The 10674-nt window shown below is 59.1% G+C and overlaps 1 protein-coding gene across 1 annotated transcript in view; it reads left to right on the top strand.

Annotated features, from left to right (window-relative positions):
- Positions 1–2226: 2226 nt before the first annotated feature.
- The window catches only part of IGSF21 (immunoglobin superfamily member 21), a 239462-nt gene continuing 231014 nt past the window's right edge, over positions 2227–10674 (top strand). The window contains exon 1 of the mRNA XM_047082457.1: positions 2227–2296. Within this exon, the coding sequence (XP_046938413.1) occupies positions 2227–2296 (70 nt within the window). The remainder of the gene's footprint in view (positions 2297–10674) is intronic.

The following is a 10674-nucleotide window of genomic DNA, read 5'->3' as shown; positions in this document are numbered from 1 at the left end:
GCCAACGTGAGGATCCTCCCGGATGGATGCTGGAGGGCTTAGCACCTGGGAGGGAGTGGGTTTTCCTGGCTTTTTCCTAGGCCAGAGGTGGGGAGGTAGAGGGGAAGGCAGAAAGCAGGGAGGGACTGTGCCCCGTGGCATGGCTGGGCCAGCCCAAAAAGAGGGTTTGGGGGCGAGGTGACCTCAAGCTGACTCTCAGCAACTCGGAGAAGGGGAGACCTGGGGGGGGGTGGGGGGCAAGACAGAGCAAAGAACAGCCAAGGGAGAAGGGTCTTAAGACTCCAGGGCTGGAGCCATATCGAGCCCAATCAGCCTGGCAGCCAATTAGTCTGATTCAAAAAAAAAAAAAAAAATACCCACGTAGGGACAAACTGTAATCAAACACCTATTTATAAGGGTTTATTACGATCATTATTATTATTTTACTGAGAGGATCATTCTAAAGCCTGTCAGGTGAACGTATGCTTTCAGATCTTCATAAATGCAAATCGCTCCTTCCCCTGGGCGGGTAGGCGTGAGCTGCAGCGAGGTTGGCTTGGGAAGCCCTGTAGTGAGGCTTCCAGAGGGCAGATGGAGGGAGCCGCTCCCTGCCATGGGGCATCGCTGCGAGAGGCTCGCCTAAGAGACAGCTTAGCAACCACCTACTGCCCATCTCACTCCCTACACGCCCTCGAAGGGCTGCTGGAGATACACCTGGCTGTATACCCATTGCCCATCCAGGTAAACAGAGCAAAAGCCTTATGCAGCAACCTGACGAAGCTGGGAATTCTCTACAGAAATGGCAGCTGGAAATTCTCCATAGAATGTCATAGAAAGAACACTGGATCAAGAGCCCAGAGGCCTGGATTCTGAGCCCCAGTTCTGCCCCTGGCTGTGATGACCTTTCTGGGCCTCAGCTTGCCAGGGGTGAAATTCCCTGCCAGGCGCCAGGTTCCTTGCTCGGAACTTCCCCATCTAACCTCCACACCCGCCCCCAGCCCACTCCAACAACTGGAGTACCTCTCCCCTCCCAGGAGACCTCAAGGCTCATAGCCAGGCCTGAGGCTCAGTGGTGTGTGTGTGTGAGAGACAGAGAGAGAGAGAAGATACACAAATCCCGAACCGCACTCCTCGGGCCTGGGGAAAAAGTGTCAGGCCTGCCAAAAAGGTGAAAATGTGGTCTCTGCCAGGAGGAAACAACCAGTTCCTAAACCATTCCTGGCTGGATTCAAGAATGTAGCTATTTTTGGAAGGAAGGAGAAAACACAACATTCCTGTCGGTACCTGGAGGAGGCCATCCATAATTTTGGAAGTTTCAGATGACTGATGCCCCTAATGCTTCCCACTGAGAGCATTAATAGGTGGCAAGGCCAGTCCTCTGGGGCCACACCCTGCCTGCTCCGCTGGGGCGGGCGGCGGCGGGGCGGGGCGGGGGGGGGGGGGGAGGCAGGGCTTGCTCTCAAGGGAGGCTGCCTCCCTCCATCAGGCTTGGGGGTGGGGGTGGGGGGTGAGCCCAGGGACGGGATTAAGTGGAGGGGGACCGGGTGGAGCCGACTTCTGGAGGGCAGGGGTGCTCGCTCAGCTGGGGGAGGGCTGCGAAGCTAAGGACTGCGCGGCGAGTTGCGAGTGAGGAAGGGAACCTGGGGTAAGGAGAGGGGGTGGGAGACAGGGAGGAGGGGGAGGGGGGCGGGGAGGGGGTGAGCTCTCCTTCTCCCTGCAATAAATCGGCTTAGCGGACGAGAGCCGAACAGCCCAGAAAGGATTAAAGAAAAGTCTGTATAATACAGCGGAGAGCGCGGCGAGGGGAGGGAGGGAGGGAGGACGGGGGGCGGGGAGAGGGGGAGGGGCGGAGGGAGGGCACGGGGAGGGGGGCGCTCGCGCCGCCGGGAGAGGCGAGCGCGAGGCAGAGGGAGCGCGGTTCGGCTCCAAACTCCGGCGCTGCCGCCGATCCGACTCCGGGGCCGCGGTGGGCGCCGCGCGCAGCCGGGGGAGCCGGGAGCCGCGGCGCGCCGGGAGGACGCCCGGAGCGCAGGGTCGCGCGGCACCCCGCAGAGCCCGAGCCGAGTGGAGCCCGGCGCCCCGGCGGCCCGGCCGCGGCGGCATGGGGGCGCCCCCGCGGCGCCCGGCGCTGCCCGCCACCGTCGCGGCCGGCGGCCGGAGGCAGGAGCGCGCCTGAGCCCATGGCGAGGGGACCCGCCGCCTCCGCCACCGCCTCCGCCTCGCCACCGCCGCCAGCTCCCGGGCACCATGCGAGCCGCCCCGAGCCTCCGCGGCTGCGTCTGCCTGCTGCTCGCCGCGATCCTGGACCTGGCGCGCGGTGAGTGCACGGGCGCCGGGCCGGAGCCCCGGGTGGGGGACGCGCGCGGGGGCGGGCCGCCGGGGAAGGGCGCGGGCCCGGGGCGCCCCGGAGAGGCTCGCGGCGCGAGCACCGGTCCCGGCGTGGCGGTCCGCGCGGTCGGTCGGCTCGGCCACGGAGGGAGGAGGTGTCCTCCGAGGAGAGCGCGCGCGGGTCTGTGCCAGGGTGTGTGTGTGTGTGTGTGTGTGTGTGTGCGCGCGCGTGTGTGTGTGTGTACGAGCGTGTGCCTTTGTTGCGTCTGTGGGTAAGGGTGTCCGGGAAGGAGCTGTGTGCGCAGAGGGTGCGGGAGTGTATTTAGAGATGTGAGTGTGCAGATGGGCTGTTTGAGTGTCTCTGTCAGTTCCACGGAGAAGGTGTGCGTGTGAGCCAGAGTGAGCCAGAGTATTTGGGGGTGTGAGCGGGTGCCGGCTTCTCGGTGAGGTGTGAAGTGTGAAAGCTTGTGTCATTGTGTGTGTGAGCGTGTTAAAGGGTGGGGAGTATGTGAGGTGTGGCGTTTCTCGCGGGTCCCGAGTGTGTGAGTCTCTTCAGGGGTGTGCAGCAGCAGACGACTATTTCGGGGGGGGGGGGCGTGTGTGCATAGGATGGGGGGGGAATGTGACACTTGGGCAGGAGTATGAGTGTATGTGGGATGTGTGGAGGTGCAGGCGCGTGGGGGTTGTGTTGCTTCGTGGTCCGAGAGCGTGTGTGCGTGTGATGGAGCGTGTGGTTTTAGTGTGGAGGTAGGGACGGATGCGCCCGGGAGCCCAGGAGGTGTGAGCAGTCGGGTGTGTGTCCCGCAAGGACTTGGTCCTGGCTGAACCAGCTCAGAGAAGCTGGAAGCTGAGCGGGGTCCCCAGAGCGAAAGATGCGTGGCTCCGCAGCTCCAGGGTCCGGGGCTCGCGGCCGCCTTCGGTGCCTCGCGCCCGGCGCCGCCGCCTGGTGGGTCTTACATGCTACCGGAGCCCATCCTGGCGACCCCGGCACCTTTCGGGCAGTGAGCCGACCCACGGGCTAAGAGCCCAGCAGGGGGAAAGCGGGACCAGCGAACAGCCACGGGCGCGGAGACCAGAGGGTCGGCGTCCTCGAGTCCCAGCCAATACCAAATGCTAAACCTGGGCGCCCAGAATCGGCCCCTCTGGAGTCACAGCCATGAAGGGGGTGGGGGGGGGTGGTGCGGGGTGCCAAAAAGTAGCCATTGTGGCCAGTAGGATCTCAGCCCCTAGCCCAACTCAATAATGATGGTAGGGGGTCAACTCTGTTTGCCTTGCCCTGCCGGGAGGTGCCTCGCCAGGCTCTGAGAGTGCCTGCCAGGAATGGGTGCTCCCCCCCCCCCGCCCTAAAATAACCCCGCCCACGAGGTCCTCGGAGAGTGCTGGGTCTGCGGATGGGAGAGGCTGCAGAATTTGAGCCTGAATGGTGGTCTCCCTGGCAGAGAGGGGGAGGGGTTGTGTGTGACCCAGAAGAAATGTCAGCCCCATACTTTGTCCCCTACCCTTTGGAGCAAAAGACTTTCCAAAGTGGATCAGAATCTCCCCCCAACTTTGGGGTGAGGGCTCCCTCCGTCGGATGCCTCTAGAGGGAAAGGTTATATGGGGGGGGGGGTGGGTCCCGGTTCCAGCGTTCGGCACTGGGCTTTGTTGAAAGGCACTGGAGCCCTCACCTGGACATTGCAGGGAGAAGGGATTGGGGGTTGGGGGCAGGAGGGGAGCATCGTTTCCCCCACCCCGGAATGTGCAGAACTGACGCGGCAGGGGTGGGGTTGGCGACTGATGGTTTAAGCCAACGTTGGGAAACCCGGCTCCGTCAGGACCCCACCCTGCGAGCTCTCCCCAGAGCCCGAGAGCGGCGTTCTTCGGGCTGCCGGGCTGCGGAGAGCTGACCCGGCGTCCTGGCGTCTCCGCTCCCCTTGCCCGCCTCTGCAGGCTGCAGGGCGCAGGGGGGCTCGGGAGCCGCGGGTGAGCGCGTCTGGGCCGGGGGAGCCGGCGTGGCCTAGAGCTCGCTGCTCAGGGTGAAGGGAGGAGCGCTGACTCGGATCACGGACGGGAAACTTTCCGAGCCTGGGGCGCAGGCAGGGTTCCTGGGCCGCCGGGGGGCCCTCTTCTCCTCCGCAGAGGAAGCGAGCGTGCGCGAGGGTGGGGTCCCTCTTTCCCGGTTCCAACTCTGTGCCCACGAGGGGGCGGGGGTACGAAAAGGGTCAGCGCGAGATGTAAGAGGCTCTCTTGCCGGAGGAGGGCGCCCTTCCGGGATGCGACCGCAAGCCGTGCACCTAGCAGTTGGCTTAGCCCGGCCACCTGCCACGGGCCGCCTGGGAGGGCGGAGAGGGTAGAATCCAGGGCAGGCATTCCGAAACACGCCTGCCAGTGGTGGTGTGGAGGGGCCGGGGGAAGGCGATGGCGGTCACTGTTAGGTAGGGGCATGGCTAGCGTCCCCTTCCCTGTTGTACCCCTAAGGATCGCAGACAAAAGAGTTCAGCTTTGCAGAGGTGAGTCTGTGCCTTGGGAGAAGGCACTCCGCTGCACACAGGACTGGCTGGGCCATTAGCCCCTGCCCCTAACTACCCCCCCCCCCCAATATCTGACTCTGCATTGGAGAAACCCACGTTTCTCCAGCTTTCCGGATCACTCAGGAGCGCCCCGAGGCGTCTTCAAATCTTCGGGCCCCAGTTTCCCCTGCCTGGGCACTTCTGGGAAGGAAGTCCTGCGGTTGTCCCTGTGCAGTGGCCCGGGAGAGGGGGCGCCGGGGATGGGGCGTGGAGGTAGGGAAGAGAGTGGTTCTTGGTCCTGCCTCCTTTGGCCCCGGGAACTTCTCCTGGAATTGTAGTGGGTAGGCAGGCCCAGGTAGGGCGAGCCAAAGGCCCCAGCCAGCGGCCCTGCCGTTCTCTCTCCGCAGCCGCGTGTCAGCAGGTGGGTGGGTGGGAGGGCTGGCTCGGGAGGGCCGAGGCTGCCGCAGCACTGAGACTGCGGGGGCTGCGCGCGCGAAAGCCGCTGTGGCGACTTTTAAGTGTTTATCCTTCCTCCCCACCCCCACCCAACACTCTGGGCGCGGGGCGGGGGTCGGGCACCGCTGGGTTCCTTCTTAGCCCCGGCAGGGCAGTGACGGGCCGAGCCGAGAGCCGGAGGCTCCGCCCCTGCTCCCCCAGCCGCCCCGCCCCCAGCCTGGCCCCACCCCACAGCCATAAACCCCACCCCTTTCCCACCCCAGCTGCAAACTAGAGTTTTTCCTGAGAGGTTGAAGTAATTTTTTGCCTTTTGAGCGCAGAGAATGTGGGAGCTGGAAGCGACTTCCGCGATCATTTATTCAGTGGTTCTGAAACTCCTGGTTTTTGTTTTTAGCAGGAGGACCCTCTTAGAGTAGGAATTGATTCCCACCCCCCCTGAAATCCTAACGCCTGGGGCAAGAGGGCAGGCGCAAAAGGAGAGCTGCCCGGGCTCACGCGGGCGAGGAGGCTCCACGTCGCGCGATCCTTGCACACGAGAGTCTCCCGAAACAGCCTGAGATTGCTCGTTTCCTAGTATCTGGCTGGGATTCTGGTTTTTCAATAGCCACGATTGTGTGCATCAGCTGCAGCGTGTCACGCACGTGCTAGCCGCTTCACAGGCCTCATGCAGCTGCAAGATGGGTTTAAGCTCCTTTTTTCACGGATTAGGAAACTGAGGCTCAGAGTGTTAAGATTTATTGGTGGCAGGACATCTGGCTCCGACCAGCTCCCACCTGGCCCAGCCCCAGGCTCCCTCCTTGTTTCTAATGTTCCCTCTATGTGGGGCACAGAGAATCCCTTGGGCAGGGGCGGCCGGCCACCGGTGATGCCTTAGGTTGGCCCGGCTAACCCGACTTTGCAGAACATCTGTCGCATGCATTCTTGGGGCACTTTAAGTGACTTTCTCGGGTTTCTGGGTTAGCAGTCATGATTTGGAAGGCAGAGGCCAAACAGAGAGCCAAACAAAGAAGAGACTGGTTAGTTCTGTTAGCTGGGTTTCCTGGGATCCACGCAGGTGTCTGACTTGCCTTACCACCCTACCCACATCTGCAGCATCCCCAGACCGCTTGACGTGTTTACTCGGGTGCCCAACAGATGTTTATTGTATAGTGTCTATGTGCCAAGCAGAGTGCTAAGCACTGGGAACATGACCTTGAACACAGTAGAGAGTCCCTTGCATGTATGGTGTTCACAGCTTAGCGGAAAATTGATTTCTTCACTCAGAGGGCAGGGGCTGTACCTCTGACCCTCACCGAAGGCTCACTGTGTGCCAGCATTCCGCCCTGAGCTTCATCGTTCTTGTCTTGTCTAATCCTTACTAGCACGCTGGAAGATAAAATTAGCCCCGTTTTGCTGATGAGGAAACTGAGGCTGAGGGGGGTTAAGTGACTCGTCCAAGGCCATCCAGTGAATAAGTGAATGAGCGATTCAGACACAGGACTGACTCCTTCCCTCTGTGCTCTGATGTCTGCTGGTGAGGATGGCCGTCAGGCACTTTCTCAGCTCCGGCCACGTGGAGGGTTGCAGGGTATGCAATTCCCTGTCTGGATGTTATCCTCATTGAGAGGGAATTAGCCAGTGTTATTCTGCACAGATGGCGGAAGGGATTGTCCCCGAAAGCCCTCGCCATCATCAAGACGGTGAATGGGCATCCGTTGTGGGCAGGGCATGTCAGAAAAGAGTAACACCGGGACCCTCACCCCCGCGGGCCGAGAGGTCGGGCAAGTTCATGGAACACTAATAGCTATCCAGGCGGACATGTGTCCAAGTGATTGACATCCCCTCCAGGAAGTTCTTGAGGAAGCGTGATTCCTTGGGGCTGTCAAGGGGAGGCTTCAGAGAGGAAGGAGAACTCGAGCTAGACCTTGAAGTAAAGAGAGGACATGAATAAGCCAAGGGCTAAGGAAGAAAATGTGCCAGGGGGGAAACCTGGCTGAGCAAAGAGCTGGAGGTGAGATTGTACGTGGCAGGACTAGCTCAACTCAAGACTGGTCTCCCCAGAGTCTTTTTGAGAACTGGGAGAAACGAGAGTGATATTACGGATAGCTACCATTTATTCCACACCTATTAGATGTTCCTGATGCATTAAATGCTCTCAGGAATCTGGGAGGCAGTGTCATGAGCCGTGTTTTGCAGATGAAGACGAGAGGCCCGGGATCTTTCTCTTTCTCTCTCTTTTCCTTCTTTCTTTTCTTGTCTTTCTTAAATAATGAATGAGGCTCAGGATCTTTTTTTTTTATTATTATTAAGCGGAACAACTGGGAGTTTCAAACCCAGGTCTGAAGCAATCTAGAGACACTGCTGCTCCCGGAGGAGAGGAGAAACTATTTATTTTTTCATCACTGGAAGAAGGAATACAACAATCCTCTACCACTTGCTAGAGGATGCAGAGCCTTCTGTTTTAAACGACAAATGTCGGTGGTGGCAAAACATATATGCCATCACTTCCTAAGGGCGATCTGTCTTCAGGATGAGGTTCCTGGGAGGCAACAGGGGGTGGGGGATGAAGTCCTGGGACCCACTTTATAATTTCACTGGGGTCCAGTAGCAGAGGGGGCCCATGATCACCAAGACCTACTGGCCAGGATTTCGTGGCTGGAACGAATAAATCCATGGGGCTGGAGGTGCACAGAGTCGCAGCCCAAAGGAACAGGAAAGGACATGGTGGCACCCAGGCAAAGAATCTGATCTGTCGGTCCTTTGTACATCTGCCGTTCACATACTGGATTTGCTTTGGGGAATTGTGCATGCGCCCCGCCCCTCCCTATGGTATCCCATCTTGGTAGGTGGCATAGACAGGTAAGACATCCCCAGATGAGCCCATCAGACACTCTCCCAGGGATCTGAATCCAGAACAGAGGAAGACTGAGAACCACCAGAAAGTACTCCTTGCCACTGGGGGCCCCCGTGAAACTGTACTTCTCTAGTTCCCTGAGGCCAATAATGACAGGACCTACCTCCCGGGCTGTTGACGGGATGGGACGAGTCATTACATGCAAAGCTCTTGGCTCAGTCCTATGTGCTCTGATGATTACCAGTATGAACCGTGGTTATGCCAGGGCTGTTATGGCACAAAGGGCGTGGGTCCTTATAGCGCCTGGAGCTTCGGCTTGCCCTCGTGTTCCGTGAACTTCCAGAATGTTCCACAAGTTACTTTTTTGGGGCTTGAGTTATCCAGAGTTGGTTTCGGCTGCTTGAAAAAAAAAAAAAAAACAACCCCTCCCTAGGCATGGGGAGCCTCATAGCTGCCAGTAACACTGAAGATGACTCATGGTCCCCTAGCTCGAGGGTGACTGATCCCACCACCTGTGCCCTGACTTTCCCTGGAGGCCTAAGGCATGGCCAGCGCCCCTCCCCAACCCTGTGAAGCCCCATGAAGGCAGGGGCCCTGGCCGGGTCTGCTCGCTGGTGAATCTTCCCCACAAAGCCCATGGTGGGTGCTCAGTAAACTTGGCTGTTTAGATGCAGAAACCATCTTTGGCCTTTAGACGTGGGTGTCCTCGTTGAACAGACTCTTTGCAGAAATATGTATGGAAAGGCTTACAGCGTGTGGAATTTAGGCTGGATTCACAGGTAAACTTTCCGTTGGCCCAGTTCTGCTCGTGGATCTACACTCTTGCCTTTCTCGCGGATAATCAAAGGGCTGGAGGCTCGGGTTCCAGATGCTCCCATCTACCCGCCGGTCGTCCTTGAGAGTTGACAAAATGCTTCCACACCCATCATGTCATCGAGTCCTCCCTCCCATAAGACACAGAGGCAGCTACTCTTGTGCCCACAGAACAGGGAAACAGGCGTGGGGAGGTGAAAAGACGGGGACAGGAAGTGGCAAGAGTGGAATCTGGGTTTGGTGGCTGCGTGCCCAGCCTTCCTTCCATTCCCCCTCACCTCCCGCCCACCCAGTGTTGCTCCATTCAGCTTACAGGGCTCTGGAATGGGACAGGTAATTCAACAGACCAGTCAACGGACCAAGAAGCACGCACTGTGGACTGGGTGCTGTCATGGCCACTTTGGGCAGCGCTCGGCTAGAAGGACCCTCCTCTGGGACTGGAGAGGCTCGAGAGTTGGTCTCCTACCAAATTGAGAGCTCTTGAGGGCGGGCATCCCTGCTCCCCCAGCCCTGGTACAAGTCCTGGCTCTGGGCAGATCCTCAAGACGTGTTTGTTGAATGAATGAAAGATTCCCACCCCCACCCCCACCCCCGCCCCCGCCCCCACTGAGCCTGAGGTTCAGTCCAGACACCAGGACTGGGCCTGTTTCCCGGCCCTGACCGGTCACCTCTGGAAGCACGTCCTGGTGTGAGAATGTGTCCATTGTCCAGCACTGCTCACCATCACTCACACTGGCATCACGGCTGGCATCTGGGGGACGAGCCAACAGGGGGATGTGGTAGGAAGACCAAAGGGTTCCCTGTTCCCTCTGGCTTCTCCTTGTGTGTGTGGGAGGGCGGCCCTTGACTGGTGATGGGTGGGAGCTGGGGAAAGAAAGGACGGAAGGAACCAAGGAAGGAAGGAAGGAAAGAAACATGCTTTGAGCTGCTCTTATGTGTCCAGACCTGTGCCAGCCTTGTTCAAGTGCGATGTCCTGTTAAATCATCCCAGCAACTTTGGGAGGTGATAGATGAGGAACAAGGCTTAGAGAGATTGTGTGATTCGCCCAAGGTCCCACTGCTGGTGATGGGCAGAGCGGGATTCATACCCAGGCGTTGATTTGCACGTCTCTTTCCAACTCTGAGCTGATCCTGCCTGTGGCTTCAAAGTGACCACGGCAGGAGCATTTACACCGCGGAAATTGGCAAACAGTCCGATCAGAGCTCCCTGCAAACCCGGAGCAGGTTGTTCACATCGGCCGACACAGCGCCGGGCGTGCCGGTCCTCCCTCGATCACTGCCTCTGTTGGACAGCCAGCCACTCGCTGTTAAGGGACTTAGGTTTCCATCTGAACTGGGTTCAAGTCCCAGCACAACGACTTCCCAGCAGAGCACACTTGAGCCAGCTGCCACCTCTCTGAGTCATGGTTTCCTGTCTCTTGAAAGTGGAGGGTGTTGTGAGGATGAGTAAAACAATGCATGACAGCACTTGGCCTGAAAGTGGTCCCCAGCCGCTGGCGCCTCCCTTCCTCCCCACCCCTGGGGGTAGGATCATTTGGCCTTGGAGTCCCTCTGATAGGCCAAGTGGGCTCACACTTTCTTCTCCCTCTGCTGGAGGCCGATGTGGGAGCCAAGTCAGAGGATCCAGCCGCTTCCATTAATCGAGCGGCGGCCCTCACCTCAAGCTGGACCAGCAGAGACGTCCCTCAAGGAATTTCAGCCCCACACGACACAGACTCATTTGAGAACAATAAACGATCGTGTATAATAAATGGCCAATACAGGGATACCAAGGAT

The sequence above is a fragment of the Lynx rufus genome, unplaced genomic scaffold, assembly GCF_022079265.1.
Source record: "Lynx rufus isolate CCGP_SWC_20201006 ecotype Redwood Valley unplaced genomic scaffold, mLynRuf1.p SCAF_2, whole genome shotgun sequence".
Taxonomy (NCBI): domain Eukaryota; kingdom Metazoa; phylum Chordata; class Mammalia; order Carnivora; family Felidae; genus Lynx; species Lynx rufus.
Note: the sequence above shows the minus strand (reverse complement) of the source record. Positions and strands in the feature narration are given on the sequence as shown.